The 24,906-nt window shown below is 40.7% G+C and overlaps 1 protein-coding gene across 5 annotated transcripts in view; it reads left to right on the top strand.

Annotated features, from left to right (window-relative positions):
• Positions 1–24,906, top strand: part of magi2b (membrane associated guanylate kinase, WW and PDZ domain containing 2b) — a 194,455-nt gene that overhangs the window by 37,880 nt on the left and 131,669 nt on the right. For all 5 annotated transcript variants that reach the window (XM_063000734.1, XM_063000732.1, XM_063000733.1 and 2 more), the window contains exon 2: positions 7,078–7,194. In XM_063000734.1, the coding sequence (XP_062856804.1) occupies positions 7,078–7,194 (117 nt within the window). The remainder of the gene's footprint in view (positions 1–7,077; positions 7,195–24,906) is intronic.

Here is a 24,906-nt window from a genome sequence, read left to right as displayed (position 1 = left end):
GGGTCTTCACAGGGTCAGCGCTTTCTAGCTAACAGAAAGCATCTGGAGTGAAAAGGCTGGCCTCTTTGGCGATGTGTCCAAAGGCATTTGGATCACCCAAACACACAGACACACACACACACTTGCATTAAGAGAGCTGACAGGGGGCGCTGTAGGACCGTGCTAGGACTCGGGCCAATCAGAATCCAGCCGTTCACGCTGGGAGCGCTTTTTCTTCACTATTGTCTCCTGACTGGCGACTACTCTCCAGCCCTCATCCTCTCTCATTCTCTCTTGCTCTCCCCCTGACCGTTCAGGGTTTAATCAGATGCAGAGGGGGGAGTCCAGCGCGTGGGCTCCTACCGACACACGGACAATTGGATTGTTTTTAATCTGAAGTCTGAAGTGACTGACAGGATTTTTGGTTCACAGAACCGGTGAGTAGAACATCATGCCTTACGGAATAGCAAACGAGCCAGCGGATTTAAAGGAGGGACGATGAGGTTTCTGGATTGAGGACGAGGGGGAAGGGGGTCTAATTACCGTTGAGGACTGTACTGTGTGGAGAATGGATGTCTAGATTTCATTCAGGAGATAATGCTGATTTAGATTTTTTTGGATTGGATTTGTATGATGGCATGTTTCAGCTGCAACAGCTGTTCAGGCTTCACTGATTTGGTTTTTTTCATCACCGGGTTATGTGCACAATGTCAGACCGGTAAAGAATTGGTCACCCTGGTCGTACCACAGATGTGTCATCAAACGCTTGTATGTTGCTCATGCAGCATCACTGCAGTGTTTTTTTTTTTTTTACACAATGCTGATTGGTGGAGCTTTTTTTAATGTCAGGGACACCGGCTTGGGTATTTGATGGCTGTATGTTTATTGAGTGTGTGGGTACTTTGTGTCAGCTGTGTCATTATGTACCGGGCAACCCTAGACGCTGCCATGCTGAGCTCTGTCGCGAGCGTGTCTGTTATATTCACCCGTTTGTGGAGGTCCATGATCAGCGCTGCTGAATGGTCAAGGTTAAGATGGAAAGGAGAGCGCATCTGTGATGCCAGACGTGGTCTGGGATTGTCAGCCAGTTTTGCCTTCTGTTTTTTAAATGTATTAAAATGCTGAAGGAAATTAATAAGATGACATTATTAGGAATGTGCATCACTACTGTCAGGTCATTCTAAGGTATTGTTTGTTTATGATGATGAAGCCGTACTGTAGATGTAGTTTATCAGCCAAAACAAGTTTGGTTTGCTATTGTTTTTTGCTACTAAGCGAATGATGCTAGCAAGTAGGGGTGTTCCAGTATGGATTCCCTATGATCTAATAACCTTTTTAAAATAATTTACAGATTTATAATATTACCGTATTACATAACCTTTAAAAATGTCTCGAGCAGGTAGTACAAATAAAAGAGGAAAGTTTATTATTGTATATTATTGTTATTCATTTTGAATTTTTGAATTTTTCTTTCTTTTGTGTACATGTACCATCTAAATAGTACAAAATACAGCTTATAATGGTTCGTTCTTCCTGTTTACATGAGGTTGTAGGACAGACCGAACATACGATATCTTGATTTGGACTGGACGATACAGAGATAAGATCAGTTTTATAGTTTTACACTGCAGGCTAAACAAATGTCATCTATAAATAAAAATGTATAGAAGGCTGTATAGAACTCTATAGCTATATATCTATATATTGATAAAGCTTCTATACAACTCTTCTATACAGCCAGGAGAGAAATTTTTACTTCCAGACTTTCCAGGATAGTGTCTGGAATTACTGTGATTTAAACAGGATAAAGCAGTTACTGAAGCAGTTTTGTAGTTTCAGCTTCATTAGTATTAAAGACCAACATTTGATTTTTTTGCTGACCCTAGTGATTATTGTAAAAACTCGACTAAATACACACTGCTTTTTAAACAAGTGTCATCTATAAATAATATTGTAACTCTCTTATATTGAAGGTATATCAATACTTCTATACAACCAGGAGAGGATCTTAATGTTTAGCGCCATGCTGACCTTTATAGACATAATGGGACAAATTAGAGAGTGTTTATTTGTTTGTTTTGCCTGAAACAATCAGTTATTGATTAAGAAATGTTAGGTTTTGGTTCAAATATATAAAGTGTGAGAAGTGTTTAGTTTTTTTCTTTTACATTTTTTTATTTTTTGTACATGTACAAGCTAAATAGAACAAAATACAGTCTATAATGGTTTGTTCTTCCTGTTTACATGAGGTTGTGTGACAGAGACCGAACATGTTGATATTTCATGTTGATACAGACATAAGTTGTTCAGTTTTGTAGATTCAGCTTCATTGGTATTAAAGACAAATGTTCATTTTTTGCTGATCCTAGTGATTATAGTTAAAACCCGACTAATTGCACACTGCACGCTAAACAAGTGTCATTTATACATAATAATATCTATATAGCTTCTGTACAACTCTTCTATACAGCCAGGAGAAAATGACTTCCAGACTTCCCAGGATAGTGTCTGGAATTACTGTGATTTAAACAGGATAAAGCAGTTACTGAAGCAGTTTTGTAGTTTCAGCTTCATTAGTATTAAAGACCAACATTGATTTTTTTGCTGACCCTAGTGATTATTGTAAAAACCCGACTAAATACACACTGCATGCTAAACAAGTGTCATCTATAAATAATATTGTATCTCTCTTATATTGAAGGTATATCAATTCTTCTTTACAGCCAGGAGAGGATCTTAATGTTTAGCGCCATGCTGACCTTTATAGACATAATGGGACAAATTAGAGAGTGTTTATTTGTTTGTTTTGCTTTAATCATTTATTGATTGATTAAGAAATGTTAGGTTTTGGTTCAAATATATAAAGTGTGAGAGGTGGTCAGTTTTTTTCTTTTACATTTCTTACAAGCTACATAGAACAAAATACAGCCTATAATGGTTAATTTTTCCTGTTTCCATGAGGTTGTAGGACAGAGACTGAAGATGTTGATATTTCTTGATTAGGACTGGACGATACAGAGATAAGTTCAGTTTTGTAGATTCAGCTTCATTAGTATTAAAGACCAACGTGGATTTTTTGCTGACCCTAGTGATTATTGTAAAAACCCAACTAAATGCACACTGCATGCTAAACAAGTGTCATCTATACATAATAATATCTACAGTATATAGCTTCTATAGAACTCTTCTATACAGCCAGGAAAAAATGACTTCCAGACTTCCCAGGATAGTGTCTGGAATTACTGTGATTTAAACAGGATAAAGCAGTTACTGAAGCAGTTTTGTAGTTTCAGCTTCATTAGGATTAAAGACGGACATACATTTTTTGCTGACCCTAGTGATTATTGTAAAAACCCGACTAAATACACACTGCACGCTAAACAAGTGTCATCTATAAATAATATTGTAACTCTCTTATATTGAAGGTATATCAATTCTTCTATACAGTCAGGAGATGATCTTAATGTTTAGCGCCATGCTGACCTTTATAGACATAATGGGACAAATTAGAGAGTGTTTATTTGTTTGTTTTGCCTGAAACAATTATTTATTGATTGAGAAATGCTAGGTTTTAGTTCAGATGTATACAGTGTGAGAAGTGTTCCAATTTTTTCTTTTTTTTCTTTTCTTTTTTAAAATCCATGTAAAGCAATGTTTTAAGGAACTTAAACTAAAATAAATACATACATGGTAAAAGACTGAAGTTCTTAAAAAAAATCCCAGAACAACTCTCACCTTTAAAATGAAACTCTAGATTTCCCCACTGACTTGAGTGTAAATCAATGTTCAGTGACCTGTGGTGGATTGGAGTTTTACCCATGTAAAATGTTGACTTCCAGACTTTCCAGGATCGTGTCTGGGCCCAGTGCAATTAAAACAGGATGAGGCAAGTACTGAAACTATATAAATAATCACAACTTTTGATGATCTGGGCATGAGTTATTTTGGAAAACTGTATCTATAGCCTAACAAATATTATTATGTACCCTTAATGTTAACATTTCTAATGTTAAAAAAATGTGGACATGATGGAGCAGTAGTAGTGTTGGTGCTGCACGGCTTCAGGGACTTGTTGGATTCTTGCATACAGTCACTGTGCAAAACTATACAAGCAAACTTGTATTTTATAAAACAATATATTAAACATTGTTTCACTGATTGACCACAATTACATCAATGAGACAATAAGAGGGCAGTGATGTAGCTCAGCGGTTAAGGTACTGGACTAGTAATCAGAAGGTTGCCGGTTCAAACCACACCAAGTTGCCAGTGTTGGGCCCTGAACAAGGCCCTTAACCCTTAATGGCTTAAATTGCATTCCGTTCACAACTGAAGTCGCTTTGAATAAAAGCTTTGAATCGCTTTGAATAAAAGCTAAATGCCGTTAATGTAAATAAAAACTACTGCATGATTTTGGGCAGCGGTAGCTTAGAGGTTAAGGTATTGGCTTAGTAAACAGTCGGTTGCTCGTTCAAGCCTCACCACCACCACCAAGCTGCCACTGTTGAGCTTTTGAGCAAGGCTCTAATCCCTTACTGCTTGCACTTCAACTAGCTGCAACTGTTTCAATGGATAAAGCCGTCTGCTAAAATTCATAAAAGTAGAAGTCTTTCACAATCTGGGTTTCTATTTGAAAACTTTATACATTTTAAGCAATCAGTAACTCATGTTACTGAAAAATAAAAAAATAGTAGAATACGCAATGTACAGTTGCACTCAGAAGTGTACATATTCTCTGCCATGGCAGTCTTTGATTTAGATATCTACAGCTGCTCTTAGTCTATGTTTGAACGACTAAGACACAAACTTTGCCCAAAACAAATGTTACCTAATCATAACTAATCATAACTGTTAAATTTCTAATAACAAAAACATTCCTTAACTGGGAATTCCTAAGAGGAACCTTGGGACGTCAACTTAACCGTTCATTAAGTGTATAATGTCATGTCAGCATAACATTAATACACGTTTAAGCAAGTTTACCATACATTTATAGTATAGGGTTACATACATTATATATACGCTTGTTGGACATCCTATTTTACCCATGTAATTTTTTTTCATCTATTAACAACAGCCACACATCTAAGAAAGCTTCTTACAAGACTTATGGGAATTTGTGCCTATTCAGTCGAAAGATGACAGCAATTATATGGCTGCACTGATGTTGGTCAAGAAAGCCTGAATTGTTGTTCCAGTTCATTCCAGAGCTGTTCAGTGGGGCTGAGATCAGGGCTATTTAACTATTTAGTACTTTGTCTTTTTGTGTTGGTTTTTACTTGTACATAGATTTAAAAAAAAGGAATCTGTCTGGACCTTTAGGTATTTTTCACATTGAACAAAACAACAGTTTGGGAGTGTATGAATGTAAGCAGGCGTATATAGGTTTAAATAATGGCTCCACACAGCTGGAACTTGACTTTGCTTTTAAAGTTACATTTAAATCCTGATGATTTGCTGTTACTGTTCAAACATAGAAACAGTGGCACCATTCTTATCTAGTCTTATCTAGTACATCATGTGTACTCGGAGGTCTATTTTTGGATCTTACCTTGTGAAAAATCATTCCTCAAAGATAAAACCTTGTCGATGTTGTGATTCTAGTGTCTCAGTATCACTGATGATGAGAATATTACTGTATTAATGTCCTGGCTTTAATGAAAAATGATTTATAGAGACTGTATGACATTTGTTATGGTTTTTAATACTGATCTTGATCTAATACAGTCACCTGTGGTTGGGTAAAATAATCCTTGAGCAGATGCTCCAGTTACACACTAATTAATTTAGAGAATCCATATTTAATTTATCTTTTTGCGTTTTGTTTTTACTGGTGTGTAGATTAAAAAAAAGAACTCTTCCTTGACCCTTAAGGTATTTTTCACATTTAACAAAACAGTAGTTTGGGAGTGTATGAATGTAAGCAGGCTCATGAAGGTTTAAGTAATGGCTCCACACAGCTTGAACTTCACTTTAAGGTTGCATTTAATTCCTTCTAACTCGAATCAAACACAGAAACAGTGACCTTATTCTTATCTAGTCTTACCTCTTACTTCATGCATACCCAGGTCTATTTTTGGATCTTACCTTGTGTAAAGTCATTCCCCAAGATCAAACCTTGTCGATGTTGTGATTCTAGTGTCTCAGTATCACTGATGATAAGAATATTATTGTATTAATGTCCTGGCTTTAAGGAAAAAAGATTTATAGAGACTGTATGACATTTGTTATGGTTTTTAATACTGATCTTGATCTAATACAGTCACCTGTGGTTGGGTAAAATAAACCTTGAGCAGATGCTCCAGTTACACGCTAATTAATTTAGAGAATCCATATGTAATTGAAACTATATATTACTTTATGGCTCCACACAGCTGGAACTTGACTTTAAGGTTGCGTTCAATTCCTTTTAACTCGAATCAAACACAGAAACAGTGGCCTTATTCTTATCTAGTCTTACCTCTTACTTCATGCATACTCAGGTCTATTTTTGGATCCTATCTTGTGTAAAGTCATTCCCCAAGATCAAACCTTGTTGATGTTGTAATTCTAGTGTCTCAGTATCACTGATGATGAGAATATTATTGAATTAATGTCTCGGCTTTAATGAAAAAAAAAAAGAATTTGATTGCTGCCTTGGTGTGAAGCACAATAGGTGTATTACAAAGCTATTTACGAAGACTGCATGACATTATTTGTTATAGTTTTTGATATTAATCTTGTTTTAATATAGTCACCTGTGGTTGGGTAAAATAAACCTTGAGCAGATGCTCCGGTTACATGCTAATTCATTTAGAGAATCCATAATTAATTAAAACTATTTAGTACTTTGTCTTTTTTGTGTTTGGTTTTACTGGTATGTAGATAAAAAAAAAAAGAAATCTGCCCTGACCTTTAATTCACATTTAACAAAACAGTAGTTTGTGAGTGTATGAATGTAAGCAGGCTCATGAAGGTTTAAATAATGGCTCCACACAGCTGGAACTTGACTCTGCCTTTAAGGTTGCATTTAATCCCTGATGGTTTGTTGTTACTGTTTTAACAAAGGCACCATTCTTATCTAGTCCAGCTGCTGAATGTGATTTTTTCTGTTTGTAGGTGGTGTTGTAGATAAAGACCTCCGACATTACCTTAACCTGCGGTTCCAGAAAGGATCGGTGGACCACGAGCTTCAGCAGATCATACGGGATAACCTGTACCTGCGCACTGTACCCTGTGAGTAAAGCAGTACAGATGTTCTGTGCTAAGAGCAATACCCTCGCCTTCATTTGCACTCATGGATTTGCAAACGTGTTCAGCTACACCGGGCAATAATTTAGTACTAATTAATTACACATTTACTTGCACTGAGGAAAGCATGTTTAGTACAAGGAAGCATGTATGTAAGGAAAGCTTGTTTATTATAAGGAAAGCTTGGTGTCAACTGTGAAATCCTGTTAATAAACATTAATTTGTTACTATATGGCACAAATTTGGAGCTGTAAAAAGGTGTTAGGCTGAGAACATACTCATGTATCAGTGCTCATGTATAAAGTTGCAAATGTTTCTTTCAAGCTGCACATGATTAATTTTATGCAGCATTCTGTTCAAAATGTGTCGAGATGCAAAATGCATAATGCATAAGTGCACGCTGCATTATAAACGTTGCAGCAAGGGGGCGCTAAAACAGCTTTGTGTATTTTTCTGTGCTCGGAGTGTTAGTGTGTTTTTTCCTCTCAGGTTTGTCAATTCAGAGATTGTTTATCAGTTCAGACACATTACCTGTCAAATGTTAGTGGAAACAGCTTCAGGACAGAGACTGGGTCAACCAAAAAGATATTTTACCTGAAACTTCCCAAATTATTTAAAAGAATCTGACTAAAAGCCTTGATTCCCCCTTATAAGCGTCATTTTTCTTTCTTTCATTTTTTGCTACTTTATTTATGCGTTTTTCTCCTTTTTTCTTCTAATTTAGCGTAGTTCATTGGTCTTACGCTGCTCGGAACTCCAATCGCATCCGAAGAGATCCTAACACACACTCCCTCCGACACATGCGCAGTCCTTCAATCTCTTCTTATTGGCCCATACTTTGGTGGATGCGCACATGAGGCCAGTCTTGCGCATGGAGAGTCATGCACTGATCTCCGCATTCCTTAACTTCTGTACAGGCACCTCAGGCTACTAACCAGAATCCTTACACAGTGTCGAAGACCCCACCCCCCTTTTAGTCTGGTGTTTTTCCACCCAGCAGACTAGTGGACAATTTTGTCTGCTGCAGGCACTGCCAATTGTGCCTGCTAGGGGCTGCCCAGCTGACCTGTAGCTGAGCAGAGATTCGAATTTTAAGAGTTCAGAATCTCAGTGCTGCTGTGCCACCTGGGTGTCATATAAGCATCGTATTTCAATAGTTTTAAATTCAATTGACCTATAATTGAAATGGGATTATTTGGCGTGTGAAGGTGTTTGTTTATGCCTGTGGGCATTATGTGTCATGTCAGTACTTCATGTGCACTCAGAGGTCTATTTTTGTATCCTACCTTGTGAGAAATCATTCCCCAAAGATAAAACCTAGAGTCTCAGTATCACTGATGATGAGAATATTATTGTATTAATGTCTTGGCTTTAATAAAAAAGAATAAATTATTCTTTTAATTGTTTGATTGCTGCTTTGGTGTGAAGCGCAATAGGTGTATCACTAATCTATTTACAGAGACTGTATGACATTTGTTCTGGTTTTTAATATTAATTTTGATCTAATACAGTCACCTGCAGTTTCTGTGAATAGTTTGCAGTGATAATATTTGCTTATTTTGTTTGGTTGTTTTAGTGCCTTAATTGTGTCTTTTTTTTTTTGTCTGCTGAATAAGCCGATCAGCTATAACATTAAAACCACCTCCTTGTTTCTACACTCACTGTCCATTTTATCAGCTCCACTTACCATATAGAAGCACAGCACTGCAGTGACAATGACATGGTGGTGGTGTGTTAGTGTGTGTTGTTTTGGTATGAAGGGATTAGGCACAGCGGTGCTGCAGGAGTTTTTAAATACCGTGTCCACTCACTGTCCACTCTATTAGACACTCCTACCTAGTTTGTCCACCTTGTAGATGTAAAGTCAGAGACAATCGCTCATCTATTGCTGCTGTTTGAGTTGGTCATCTTCTAGACCTTCATCAGTGGTCACAGGACTCTGCCCCTGGGCACTGTTGGCTAAATATTTTAGGTTGGTGGACTATTCTCAGTCCAGCAGTGAAAGTGTTTAAAAACTCCATCAGCATTGCTGTGTCTTATCCACTCATACCAGCACAACACACACTAACACACCACCACCATGTCAGTGTCACTGCAGTGCTGCGAATGATCCACCACCCAAATAATACCTACTCTGTAGTGGCCCTGTGGGGGTCCTGACCATTGAAGAACAGGGTGAAAGCAGGTTAAAAAAGTATGTAGAGCAACAGATGGACTACAGTCAGTAATTGTAGAACTACAAAGTGCTTCTATATTGTGAGTGGAGCTGATAAAATGGACAGTGAGTGTAGAAACAAGGAGGTGGTTATAATTTTACGTTTGATCCATCCATCCATATCCATTCATCCATTTATCCATCCATCCATCCATCCATCCATCCATCCATATCCATTCATCCATTTATCCATCCATCCATATCCATTCATCCATTCATCCATTTATCCATCCATCCATCCATTCATCCATTTATCCATCCATCCATCCATCCATCCATCCATATCCATCCATCCATATCCATTCATCCATTTATCCATCCATCCATCCATCCATCCATCCATCCATATCCATCCATTTATCCATCCATCCATCCATCCATATCCATCCATCCATATCCATCCATCCATCCATCCATCCATATCCATTTATCCATCCATCCATCCATCCATCCATATCCATCCATCCATCCATCCATATCCATTTATCCATCCATCCATCCATCCATCCATCCATATCCATCCATCCATCCATCCATATCCATTTATCCATCCATCCATCCATCTATCCATCCATCCATTCATCCATCCATCCATCCATCCATCCATCCATCTATCCATCCATCCATTCATCCATCCATCTAAAAACTACCAGCATGTATAAGACAGTGGTATTTTTTGTACTGTTCTTTTTGTGTAGCATTTAGTAAACTGCACAGCATTTGTTTTATCCCCAGACAAAACAAATGGGAGAAACTTCAGTGGAAGGAAGGTAGCTGGATTGATTATGTCTGAATGATGCATAGCTTTTGTTAATGTGTTAGCATCCAACATTGGGAGCGACTGCCCATATGTTATTGGTAGCCAAGAAGCATACAAAGCAGTTAGCACTCCAGACAGGTGTAAAAACACTGAGCTCTGAGTAGCCTTAGTTACTCCTAAGAAGTAAAATTGTAATTGTGTTTTATTTAATGTACAGAATTGGACATAAAGACCCACTGTGATATCTTTGACGAGATTTACATTTATTAAGTACAATGAATCTCAGGGAAATATACCTTCACAAGACCTTTTTCAGATACATATTACTTATAGAGTATATAGGTAATTTGGTGCTGCTTTGGGTGCAGATAGAAAACTGACTTGTAAATGTCTATTTAAAATTGTACCTTGACTCATATAATTGATGACTTTGTTCATCTGGGATTGTAAGTACCTCTGTTTACTGGTTAGGTCTCACTTGTGTGGTTACTTGTGGATAATGTATACAATGTTTTTTCTTAATAACAGAGCCTGTGTTCCTGAAACTTACTATATTATAATGCAGGTTACTAAAGGTACATTTTTACTTGCAGAGGTGGGTCTGAATCATTGGTATAAATACCTCGGACAGATCACCCAGTCCATTACCGGGCAGACACACAAACACAAAATTCACACATACTTACAACTTCAGTTACCCTGACTGCATGTCTTTGGACTTGTGTGGGAGGAAACTGGAGCACTCATAGGAAACCCACGTGACCACAGGGAGAACATGCAAACCCCACACCTGGCTGGGAAATTGCACCCAGGCATTCATGCTGTAAAGCGACAGAGCTACCCACTGCGCCACTGTGCCACCTCTGTGAGCTTGCAGACATCTTATTCTACAACCATGTGCATAAACCATTATGCGGCCACAAAAGCATCTTCATCAGTTTATTTGGGAAGTCATTTTTCAAGTAGAGTGTGTCTGTGGGATTATAATGCTTGTGCATAACAGAGCGATTAAAAGTGGTTTAATTAGAAATATTATGTATGTGAAGAAAGGCGGGGCACTAAAGCTGAACAATACTAGTGAAACGGGTTGCCAGTTAGTTACGACAACAAAGTCCTTTACAATGCTTACCTTATCCATTCAGTCTGGACCATAATGTGCTGGTACAGGGTTTCTTAATGAATAAATGGAACATGTTATTTTATGTATTAATAAGGTAAACAAAATTGCAAAGACACCAAACATCTGCTTTGCCATGGCTGTACTCATAGATAGGTAGGTAGATAGGTAGGTTGATAGATAGACAGGTAGATAGATAATGTATGGATGGATGGATGGATAGATAGATAAATAGATGTTTTATTTTTAGTACAGGAGACTTTTTTGTTATGGTCCCTGAGTTCCATCTGCAGTAGATAAAGATCATTTACAATAATTTTTAGTCTTTTAGTGCATCCAGCATGAAGCTTGACCATCCTGGGATAAATAAAGTATCTATCTATCTATCTATCTATCTATCTATCTATCTATCTATCCATCCATCCATCCATCCATCCATCCATCCATCCATCCATCCATCCATCCATCCATCCATCCATCCAATCTACCTACCTACCTACCTACCTACCTACCTACCTACCTACCAACTCTGGCAATAGTCATAAAGTCAAGCGACCAGCTGTAAACTGATCTGAGGTGAAGAAAAGCTTTAAGTGTAAAACTGTGTCTTGTAAAATCATAGGATTTAAATTTTTTTGTCACTAATTGGACGTCTTAATTGACAGAATTAACAATTGCCCTTACACTACCCCTACAAGGCTGTTCTATTTTTAGTACAGGAAACTTCTTTCTGTTGTAATGCTCCATGAGTTCCATCTGCTGTAGATAAAGATCATTTTAAAAACCTTTTAGTCTTTCTTTGCTTGTTCACTTTTGCGCCGACGTGCATTTGACTTCGTGCACCCTGCACCCCTGTGTTCTTTTCCGGACTGTGCCTGTAGTTTTCTGACTCATTCATTCGTTATGTCTGTCTTTCCATCCCTTTCTATCCCTTTCGCTGTTTCTAAGCCCGGGGTTTCCAAGGCAACCATTCCTCTCTCCTCCAGGCCTGCCGACGGATCCCCCTCCCCCTCCGCGCAGCGCAAAACACATCACAATTACCCAGTGGCTGGCAAGAAAACGGCACCTTTGATTTATGCTCGTGTCGTGCGCTTACGAGCGAACGGCTCTGGAAGTATTCCTCCCGTAACGCGACTCATTAGCGTAACTGAGCAGCCCGGTAGGAAACATAGAGGAGGGGGGATTGGATCAGACAGTCCACAGTAGCGCTTTAACTGTGCGTCAGACGCACTCTGCATACATGCCAAGGGAGGAACAAGAAGGCTGCCTGGGTGGCTGATCTTGCTGTTTGATTTAAAGTAGAGAGGCTGGTTATTTGATTGTACTGTCTGGCAAACATTGAGATACAATAAAAAATTGGCTGAGACTTCTTTTCCATGGTGGATGAGACAGTGTAAATAAAGCATTGTATATTCAGTGTGGGTTTGTATTTCACATAATAGCTTTGCTCTATTGTAGAAATCCAAGGCTGACAGGGAATTCAGCTTATTTACTTTTGCTGGATTATTGTATGAGTAACGACTCTGCCCATCTTGATTCCCCAGATTTTAAATCTACAGTAGATTCCAGGCAGGCCATAAATATGTTACAAGCTTGACCATCCTGGGTTATGAGCTGTCTAGTTTATTTAAAAACATTCCTTTTCCTTGGATGCCGCCTTTCTAAGAAGCCAGGTTGGTAAATATCTGGCCTCTGATAGCTGCCTGGTTCAACAAGTGCTGGTATTGTGACGTGAAAACCTCTAGGATTAACAACAGCTTTTTTACCTTGCTGCACAAATTAGTGCAGAAACACCCATAATAACACGCAGCTTCGGCTATTTTAGCATACACGTGTAGAGACAGTGTAATATGATGAGAGGCTCTGTGTTGGTGATTGTAGGGCTGTAGGGATATTGGAAAAAATTGACATTGCGGTATCTTTTCTGCGACGTGTATTGCAATATTTTAAAAATGCTGGGATTTCACCAGAAGTCACTGATCCAACATGTCATGAAATTAATGCATGTTTCTTATCCTAGAAGGGTGGTGACTAGACAGGATACAGGAGTTTATAAAAAGTCATTTGAACACTCACTCACTCACTTTCTTAATCGCTTATCCAATTAGGGTCCTGGGGGTGGGGGGTGCTGGAGCCTATCCCAGCTTTTCAATGGGCACAAGGCACACAGTAACACCCAGGATGGGGTGCCAGTCCATTGCAGGGCAGACACACATACACATATACACACACCCATTCACCTATAGGGCAATTCAGTGTCTCCAGTTAACCCGACTGCATGTTTTATGGGAGGAAACCGGAGCTCCCGGAGGAAACTGTCCATTTTATCAGCTCCACTTACCATATAGAAGCACTTTGTAGTTCTACAATTACTGACTGTAGTCCATCTGTTTCTCTGCATGCTTTGTTAGCCCCCTTTCACCCTGTTCTTCAATGGTCAGGACTCTCTCAGGACCACAACAGAGCAGGTATTATTTAGGTGTTGGATCATTCTCAGCACTGCAGTGACACTGACATGGTGGTGGTGTGTTAGTGTGTGTTGTGCTGGTATGAGTGGATCAGACACAGCAATCCTGATGGAGTGTTTAAACACCTCACTGTCACTGCTAGTCCACCAACCAAAAATATCCAGACAACAGCGCCCCGTGGGCAGCATACTGTGACCACTTATGAAGGTCTAGAAGATGACCAACTCAAACAGCAGCAATAGATAGACTGTAGAAACAAGGAGGTGGTTTTAATGTTATGGCTGATCAGTGTACATCTGTGTATTATCATTCATTTTGGCACATTTTGTGTCTACCTGATAATAGATACCTAATGATACCTAATAATACTTTATTAGCAGTAATCTAGCTGACCTGCTAGCTTATTAGCAACATTACGAACATCAAAATGCGTTTATTATTCGACAGGTTAAACTATTAATAAATAAACATAATGATGAAACTATAAAGATGTTAAATGATGGTTTGGTGCTTAAATCTCTCTTTCCATTCATGAACAGTTGTTTATAAACAGTTAGCTGCATGGCCTGCTGGGTGCTGGTCTGTTAGCTATGTGCTAACTTAATCTACATACAATTGGAAAATCGATTTTTTCCGAAATCGAAGTTTCCTTTTATTATTTCTCTTTAAAAAATAAAATAAAATACTGTATTTGTGCTTATCTTTTATTTACAGTATCTCACAAAAGTGAGTACACCCCTCACATTTCTGCAAATATTTCATTATATCTTTTCATGGGACAACACTATAGACATGAAACTTGGATATAACTTAGAGTAGTCAGTGTACAGCTTGTATAGCAGTGTAGATTTACTGTCTTCTGAAAATAACTCAACACACAGCCATTAATGTCTAAATAGCTGGCAACATAAGTGAGTACACCCCACAGTGAACATGTCCAAATTGTGCCCAAAGTGTCAATATTTTAAATCTAAATCTGCTTTCACCCTGTTCTTCAATGGTCAGGACCACCACAGAGCAGGTTTTATTTGGATGTTGGATCATTCTCAGCACTGTAGTTACAATGACATGGTGGTGGTGTGTTAGTGTGTTGTGCTGGTATGAGTGGATCAGACAACAGCATAGCTGCTGAAGTATTGATGTACCATGTCCACTCACTGTCCACTCTATTAGACACTCCTACCTAGTTGGTCCACCTTGTAGATGTAAAGTCAGAGACGTTCGCTCATCTATTGCTGCTGTTTGAGTTGGTCATCTTCTAGATCTTCATCAGTGGTCACAGGACGCTGCCCAGGGGGCGCTGTTGGCTGGATATTTTAGGTTGGTGGACTATTCTCAGTCCAGCAGTGACAGTGAGGTGTTTAAAAACTCTAGCAGCACTTCTGTGTCTTATCCACTCATATCAGCACAACACACACTAACACACCACCACCATGTCAGTGTCACTGCAGTGCTGAGAATGATCCATCACCCAAATAATGTAGCTCTGTAGTGGTCCTGTGGGGGGTCCTGACCATTGAAGAACAGCATGAAAGGACTACAGTCAGTAATTGTAGAACTACAAAGTGCTCCTATATGGTAAGTGAAGCTGATAAAATGGACAGTGAGTATAGAAACAAGGAGGTGGTTTTAATGTTATGGATGATCGGTGTATATTGTGCAGCCCCAGGTAAATAAATATCAAGTTGTGTAATACTTACTGATCACATAGTGAGTGGAAAACATGTGTCAGTGAACCATAGATGGCAATGCCAATAAACTGTATGTCCTGTGGTACCCAATTCCTATATGCTTCTATATTTCCCTCTGTCCTTTGGCGACCTCTGACTTCTGCCAACATCCGTTCTGGTCTATGAGGTCTTCTAACTAGCACAAACTTCATAGCCAGTCTGAATATCATTCTCAGCATCTGGCTTTCCCTCCCTCAAACATGACTATTGTGTCTGTTCATTAGATGGCTGTGCCACCCGAGCTCCATATTACCTGCATGCCTGGCACATACAAACAATTAGCCAGTCTGTTTATTTGTATTAACCGTTCTACCCTCCCCTAGTGTCACACTAACCACTTCATTTCCACTGTTGTGCCACCGACTCCAGCTTTCCAAACAGTGTCAGCAGAGTCTGACTGCGCTCTACCCTTTGGGCTGTGTCACTGTCACCTCCTGTCAGTCAGTTTGACGAGACGCCATGTTGCATAACGAAGGACACAGCCTTTCACAGGGCTGCAGGAGCCACGATTCAGCCACAGTGTGCAGCTTGTGTTTCCAGCCCTGACTGCTCTTTATAAAGTCAGCCATTTTTATCTGCGGCATTTGGCACATGCTTTTATCCAGTTGAGGGTTAAGGGCTTTGCACAGGGGCCCAATTTTTTTTTTGTCATTTTTGCCACTAATCTAGTCATATCCAATTACCCTGATTGCATTACGTTTCATCTGTACCGATACAATCCTCCACCGCTGACTGAAGAGCGCTGCAACTGACACATGCCCCCTCCGACACGTGTGCAGTATCGACTGCATCTTTTCACATGCAGGAGGCGAGTTCATATGTGGATCAGCTTTGTGTACGGAGAGCCACACCCTGTCTACATTTTTTTTTTTTAATTTTCTATTTTTTCCCCACTTTTCCCCCCCTTTTCTAATCTAGTCGTGTCCAATTACCCTGATTGCGTCCTCTATACTGATTCGACCCTTCACCGCTGACTGAGGACACCTCTCAACTGACATATGCCCCCTCCGGCACGTGCAGTCAGTACAGACTGCATTTTTCACCTGCACGAGTCCAGTTCATACCCTTGACGGGCACTGTGTATGGAGGGCCACACCCCCATCAGCATTATTCCTCAGCCCTGTGCAGGTGCCAACAGTCAGCCAGCAGGGGCCGCAGTTGCACCAGTTATGAGGACCTATGATCCGACTTTTTTACCCTCTAACCCTGAACAACAGCCAATCGTTGTTCATGCTGCCACCCAGCCCAGTCGGAAAGGCAGAGCTGAGATTCGATACGATGTATTCGAAACCCCAAACCTGGTGCGCTAGGGTACTTTACCACTGCGCCACCTGAGCGGCCCCCACCCTGTCTACATTATTCCTCACCTCTGTACAGGCGCCATCAATCAGCCAGCAGAGGTCATAGCTGCATCAGTTATGAGGAACCCCGGTCTGGCTTGTCCCACCCTGTGTGAACAACAGCCAATCGTTGTTCATGTAGCCGCCCAGCCCAGCCAGATGGTTTAAAGCACATTTACTACCTTAATGTAGCAGTGGTGTAGCAGGTTTTTACAATGAATGCAGCAATCACAACTCTTGTGGTTTAAGATCCAGGTTTAAATCACAGGTTGGGCTCACAAATTCAGAAGGTGCATGGTGTTACTTAAACCTAGCCACTGGAGGGACACATAACAGTGCACCCTTATTGCCAGTCCCAAACCTGGAGAAATAGGAAGGATAGTCAGGATAGTCCAAATTGATTATGCGTATGGGTTTCTGTGATTGATGACTTGACATGAAGGTCTGTTGTTAAAGAATCCAATCGTCTGAGCTGACACTGAGTACAAATGATATCGTGTTACAGTGTTTCTTATGAAAACAGCAAGATATCTTTGAATCATTTCCTCCAGTGTGACTGGGTGAGTTTTCACTTGGTTTGTCAGTGCGGTGATGTTTCTTTCAGCCGAGATGTCTTCCAGGTGACGGCATCGCTCAGATTTACAGCTTCACCGAACGTTAAAGTTCTTCCCACAGTAGCAACATTTCCATCTGTATCTGTACTTTATTCTTTTAAATTCATAACTGTGCTGTTATACTGGAAGCTGACAGACCTGCCTGCATGTTTATATTGATGCTGGAGCTAGCAGCTTTCACACTGCTCTGTTCCTGCTCTTTTGAGATTGCTCCAGATGTTCCAGACACAATGCTGGGACTAATGACCCTGGAACCTGACTGTTGTAAATGGATGCGCTGAGCCTGTTTTCTGTTTGTGATATCAGTCTCAGAGTGCTAAGCTCTAGTGGCTTGTATTTGATACCGAACTGAGGCTGGCGTATTTGACATTGATATCAACAAAACACCTGAGACATCCAGTGTTCTCGAAGATACTGATGAGGTTAGCAAGGAAAAGGTTTGTTTCTGCTCCACTTACTCAAAAAATGAATTCTGGTCCTTACTTATCACAGGGCAACACTCACTCACTTATACCAAGGGGCCATTTAAAGTAGCCAGTCCACCTGTTGCATGTTTCTGGATGGTGGGAAGGCTCCCACTGCCCATAATAACCTGCCACTGTGCTATAGACTCAAACAGTCAAATTACAGGGCCAAAGAAACCATTAGTTTTTGTACTTTTTACTTTTAATGTTTATTTTTCTCTAAAAACCATTCTACCATTCTGTGTATGTCTCCAGTAGTTCTTCTGTTGGTCTGTACCAGACTGCCTAGCCTTCATATCCTCTTGCATCAGTGAGTCTTGGCAGCCCAACAACCTGTTGGCGGTCCCTCATCAGACCACTGTCGCTGGTCACTTACCACAGCTGCCTTTGACCAACCCTTGCTGGTTTGAAGATGCTTCAACCCAGTTGTCTGGCCAAAACAGTTTGGCCTTGGTCTTTATGCTGATTTTCCTTTTTCTGCTGCATTCAACACATGAACTGCAAGTAACCACCATCAGCTTAACATAATGGTTTATGTGCAAACCTAGTGAGCTCTCTACATAGACAGTATTTCGAAGCTAAAATCGGGCAGCACGGTGGCTAAGTGGGTAGCACTGTTGCCGCACAGTAAGAAGGTCCTGGGTTCGATTCCCAGGTGGGGCGGTCCGGGTCCTTTCTGTGTGGAGTTCTCCCCGTGTCTGTGTGGGTTTACTCCAGGTGCTCCGGTTTCCTCCCACAGTACAAAGACGTGCAAGTGAGGTGAATTGAAGATACAAAATTGTCCATGACTGTGCTTGATATAACCTTGTGAACTGATGAGTCTTGTGTAATGTGTAACTACTGTTTCTGTCATGAATGTAACCAAAGTGTAAAACATGCTGTTAAAATCCTAATGAACAAATAAACAAACAAAGCTTAAATCTGACTGAATAATGAGGGAGCATCAAATTCTTCCTTAGTGGTGAAGGCAATCCCAGCATTCAGTGCGGCACAACTTTTCTCACAAAAATTACAAAAATGGATGGAGTTCTTTTCAAATGTAAATAAATGTTTATTAAAGGTTTTTAATTAGTATAAAGGTGCACAAGTGTAATTTATTTGCAAATTCAGGCTTGTCAATGACAACTGTTTTCGGTACACTGGGAGATGTTAGCTGGCATGCTAGCAGGTTGTGCCACCTTAGCCTGATGGTTTGAATGGCCTGAGGCTAACTGGGTTAGCTTAGTAAGCGAAAACTACGGTGACGTAATCACCAAAATTGCTGACTAAGTAGTGTGCCTAAATAACTTGCCCTATAAGTTTGATTTCCTATTAGAATCTCTACTTAGGCTGTAAGCAGCAAGGCAGCTCATTAGGTTTTCAGACAGACCCAATAATTTTCTAATCGTGACATGCACAGTTGTTGCGAAATAGTTACTGATGTGCACATTTATATGGTGTGGTCCGAATGTTTTGGCTCATCAGTGAAGCCAGAAGGATGACGCACCTTAGTCAGGCATATGTGCAGAATTCTAGAATATTTCCAGCAGTTCAGTTTTAGTGCACCTTCTTATGTAACCAGGGTGTAGCCGTGTTTAGGTGACACTGTGGTTACCTTGGTCTAGGACACACTAATGGTGTACTGCAGAGTTTTATCGGTACATGGAGAACTGTCGACCACGCAGCTTGTGCATTATGCATGCTGCAGTGTGCTCCGCCACTCTTGTCACCAGGGTGAAATAAAGAGCCGGATATGTCCCAAGAAAGACATTTACTGTAGAACTGGGTCATCAGAGACACAGACGCAGCAAATTCTGAAAGAGATACTCCGCTGCAGAGGATGACAAATGACCTTTGGATGTTTAAATTTTAGATTTGTAATGGGTCGCCCAACGCTACACTGACAGTGTTAGGGAAGATTTGATACTGACAGACCCCAGCAGCAAACTTTAGCCAAACTTTAAGTTATTGATTTTGGAGCGGTGCCTTCTTTCTTGCACAGAAACCTCCAAGTCTATACGAACAATAAGCTTCTCTGTGTAAGAAAGATCTGAGTAATGCCTAGTTCACACTACACGATATTTGCCCTGATTTTCGTTCGGTGACTGGTCGGCGCTAGATTTGCCGGCTCGAGAGCAACTCGGCGTTTGCTCGGCGATCGAAACTCGGCTCTCAATCGCTATGTGTGAACTACTCAACAACTCGATCCGAGCGGCTCGCCGACCAACGAGAGATATCTAGCATGTCAGATATCTGGATCTGAGTTGCTCGACTGCCAACGAGTGCTATGTCGAACGGTCAATGAGAACGCAAGATAGGGGAAACGCAGGGGAGGAGTTGTAAACAGGTGGGACAGGGGAATATAGTTTATATCAGAATACATCGGCACACACACAAGTTTTACAGTATTCTGATCCTATCGTTCTCTACAAAACTTAACACCAACGTTGCATTGCAAAAAATATTTATTAACTTTCAACTCACTGTGGAACAATCCATGCTGTTCCTATTTTTCCTACTTGATTTTACGCTGCACATCAGCGCACAAACTTTGATCGCTCGCTACTTGTTGACGTGCATTTTTGGACGTGGTAACGTTCAACCCCTCTTCACTTCTCATGTTTGTTTTCGTGACAAAACGTAGTTTGCGAGACCAGAGAAGCTCTCCTGCGATTCCAGTTGTGTAGTGTGAAACCCCCTATCACCCATCAGTCGTGTAGTGTGAAAGCCACACCGACTTGAAAGACTCCCGATTACAAGAGATCCAGTCGTGTAGTGTGAACTGTACAGCGACCTGACGACTTGGAAAGTCGTGTAGTGTAAACTTGGCATAAGGTGTACTCCAGTACTCCAGTACACCTACTCCAGTGTCATTTGCTGCTATGAGTCTGAGAGAAAGAGCCCTCAAAACCTGAGTGCTCATGGGAAGAAACTCATCACACAATCAGAGTAAGCTTCCAGTTTATTGTATGAAGGAGGGAGTTTATATAGATGTGTACGTGAGAATGTGAGCTTATGTCCAAGCTTAGTTGCCGGGATCAAAGAGAATTAATTACTAGCTAAACCAAGTTAATGGTTAGGAGTGTTGGGGTTGTTTAACACTCAGAGGGGAATCAGTGGTTAACTATTCTGTGGTAACCTATTACTGAAATGAGCACCTTTTTTGTAACATAGAGGTCAGAGAAGGACAAGTTACTAAAGGTTTATGGACACCTTAATATTTTACCTAACAGTGTACAAACAGATATGATTGCATACCGTTCATGGATTGTTGATTCTTGTGTGCTGTTGTTCATGCTGCATTCAGGTCATCCTGCAACCCTTTTTAAGAGACCCCATTATCCATCATTATTATTAGTCTGGATTCATTTGGAAAATCTTGCCAGATTTGTTTTAGACCTAGACTGCATCTGACCATCCAGACAAATTTCCTTCTTCCTAAACCTGACAAGGTGACCACTGTTCCACGGACTTCTGAACAGTTGTTTGCACAAATTCTTTCTGTTTTTTAAGCTCGTTTGGATTGTACATGGGCCCTTAATACTTGCCCATTCACTCCCTCATGACCAGGGGTGGTTTACAGTAGCCAATCCATCCTCTGCATGAGTGTCTGAAGATAACCTACATGGAAACTTTGATAACTCTTTACAGTAGCCAATCCATCCTCTGCATGAGTGTCTGAAGATAACCTACATGGAAACTTTGATAACTCTTTAAAGACAGTGACCAGAAGTGAGGATTGAACCAAGGTTCTCAGTGGTTAAAGTACTGGACTAGTAATCAGAAGGTTGCTGGTTCAAGCTTCACTGTTGGCAAGTTGCCACTGTTGGGCCCTTGAGCAAGGCCTTTAACCCCCAATGGCTTAAATTGTGTTCAGTCATAATTGTAAGTTGCTTCATATAAAAGCATTTACTAAACGATGCAAATGTAAAATAAACTTAAGCTTTATGGCAGTGGTAGCTCAGCAGTTAAGGTACTGGACTAATAATTAGATTTTTACCGGTTTAAGCCCCACTGCCACCAGGTTGCCACTGTTGGGCCCTTGAGCAAGGTCCTTAACCCTTAATTGCTCAGATTGTGTAATTGTAAGTTGCTTTGGCTAAAAGCATCTAATAAATGAACCAAATGTAAATAGTAAATAAGCCTTATGGCAGTGGTAGCTCAGCAGTTAAGGTACTGGACTAATAATCAGATGCTTACCGGTTTACTGCCACCAGGTTGCCACTGTTGGGCCCTTGAGCAAGGCCCTCAACCCCAATTGCTCAAATTGTGTTCGGTCTCCATTGTAAGTCGCTTTCGAATAAGCTTTAGCTCAGTGGTAGTTCAGTGGTTAAGGTACTGGACTAGTAATCAGATGTTTGCCGGTTCAAGCCCCACTGCCACCAAGTTACCAATGTTGGGTCCTTGAGCAAGGCCCTTAACCCCCAATTGCTTAAATTGTGTTCAGTTATAATTGTAGGTTGCTTTGGATAAAAGCATCTACTAAACTATGCAAACGTAAATATAAAATAAGCTATAGCTCAGTGGTAGCTCAGTGGTTAAGGTACTGAACTAGTAATCAGTAGGTTGCTGGTTCAAGCTCCACCAGTGGCAAGTTGCCACTGTTGGGCCCTTGAGCAAGGCCTTCAACCCTTAATTCTTTGAATTGTATTAATACATAATTGTAAGTTATAAAAGCATCTACTAAACGATTCAAATGTAAATATAACATAAGCTTTAGCGCAGTGGTAGCTCAGCAGTTAAGGTACTGGACTAGTAATCAGAAAGTTGCTGGTTCAAGCCCTGCCATTGGCAGGTTGCCACTCTGGGTCCTTGAGCAAGGCCCTCAACCCTTAATTACTTGAATTGTAAATAAAATAAGCTTTAGTGCAGTGGTAGCTCAGTGATTAGGGTACTGGACTAAAAATCAGATGTTTGATGGTTTGATGGTTTGATGGTTATCAAGGGCCCAAGAGTGGTAACTTGGTGGCAGTAGGGCTTGAACCATCGGACATCTGATTTTTAGTCCAGTACCTTAATCGCTGAGCTACCACTTCACTAAAGCTTATTTTATATACAATTCAAGCAATTAACCCCATTGCTCAAATTGTATTCAGTCTAATTCAGCCTTAAACAATGCAATTTTTTAGCTCAGTGGTTAAGGTACTGGACTAGTTCAGATGTTTGCCAGTTCAAGCCCCGCCGTCAGCAAGTTGCCACTGTTGGACCCCTGAGCAAGGTCCTTAACCCTCAATTGCTTGAATTGCTTTCAGTCATAATTGTAAGACGCTTCGAATAAAAACGCCTGCTAAATCCCGCAAATGTAAATGTGCACCATCATCACTTCCTGCTGTGACACTGTGCCAGCCATAGAGTATAATGTGTAAAGAATATTCTTCTCTCTTGAGAGCTGTGTTAGACAGCAGCAGCTCCCAGTTGAAGACAAACAGTCTGTAAAGTGATGGAAAACTCCACCACACACGTTTCCCATCGTCTACTCTTGAACCAGTCAGTCTCTTCAGCCTCGAGTAGGCTAAAGTCACCCATTACACTCACCACAAGTGCCCTCACTGAGGTCTCATTCAGGGCCAGCGGCCGCCGGGGGGCTCTCCCGGACGTCGGCGTTGGATTTAGGAGCTGGAGGATAAGAGAGCGGAGGGAACATGGCTGAATCAATAGCCAAAGAAAGGACTGTGGATTTGTGAGGGCTCTGAATTCCTCAAGGGCTTACGCTACTGTTTGAGTTGGTTCTCTTCCTAATGAGGCGAATCACAGTAAGCAGCAGCACTCTTTAGCAGCCAGCACTGCAGATCATTGATTAGATTTTTCTTACAATGCCATTTCAGGGCCTAGAACATCACTAGTCTGGAAACCACACTGTTTGCGCATTCTCAGATTAAAAAGTTAATATGTCTTTAAAAGGTGACACAGCTAATCTCTGGGACAAATATCTTCAGGCTAATGGGATCTGTGGGGACTATATAGCGTATTATATACCGCAGTCACAGAGAAATACATTTTCTTTATTTTACCCCAGGAAAAGGACAAATACTCAATAAAAAATGGACATAATAAAAAAAAAGTTCTGGTGTTCACATTTTGTACTCATTTAAAAAAAATAAAAGCACTTTTTTAAAATAGGACTGGGTGGCCGCTCAGGTAGCGCAGCGGTAAGAACACACGCTAGTGCACCTGAGCTGGGATTTCGAATACATGTTATTGAATCTCAGCTCTGCCATCCGGCTGGGCTGAGCGGCCACATGAACAACGATTGGCCTGTTGTTCATATAGGGGTGGTGTAACTGATGCACTCTGGCCTCTGCTGGCTGATAGATGGCGCCTGCACAGAGGCAGGGAAAGAGTGCAGATCAGGGTGTGTCTCTCCGTACACAAGGCTGATTCGCATGTATGCACTCGCCTAGTGTGGGTGACAAAATGCATACGGCTGCTGCTCACATGTCGGAGGGGTTAGTTTCGTTCTTCTCAAATCAGAGCGGGGGTCGGCATTAATAGAGAGGAAGCGTGACTCAATCGGGCAATTGGACGTGCTAAAAAAAAGTCGGGAGAAAAAGGGGAGAAAATGCATAAACAAAATATATATATAGTGACTGGGTGATATAACAGTAAATGCTGTTTTATAATTAATGTATATTTAAAAGTATAAACTAAGACATATGTATGTATAAGAATAAGACTCACGCCTCACTGCAAGAAGGTCCTGGGTTCCATTCCCAAGTGAAGCAATCCGGGTCCTTTCTGTGTTGTTTGCATGTTCTCCCAGTGTCTGTCTGGGTTTTTTCCAGGTGCCCCAGTTTCCTCACATAGTCCAAAGACATGCAGTCAGGTTAATTGGAGATACAAAATTATGTGTGTGTGTGTGTGTGTGTGTGTGTGTGTTTGTTTACCCTGTGATGGACTGGCGACCTGTCTGGGGTGTTTCCAACTTTTCGTCCAGTGAATCGTACCCACTGTGATCCTGAAGGATAAAACAGTGGAAAAAAAGACAACAAATGAATGAAGTTTTAGGAAAA

This window comes from Trichomycterus rosablanca, chromosome 8 (assembly GCF_030014385.1).
Source record: "Trichomycterus rosablanca isolate fTriRos1 chromosome 8, fTriRos1.hap1, whole genome shotgun sequence".
Classification (NCBI taxonomy): domain Eukaryota; kingdom Metazoa; phylum Chordata; class Actinopteri; order Siluriformes; family Trichomycteridae; genus Trichomycterus; species Trichomycterus rosablanca.
Note: the sequence above shows the minus strand (reverse complement) of the source record. Positions and strands in the feature narration are given on the sequence as shown.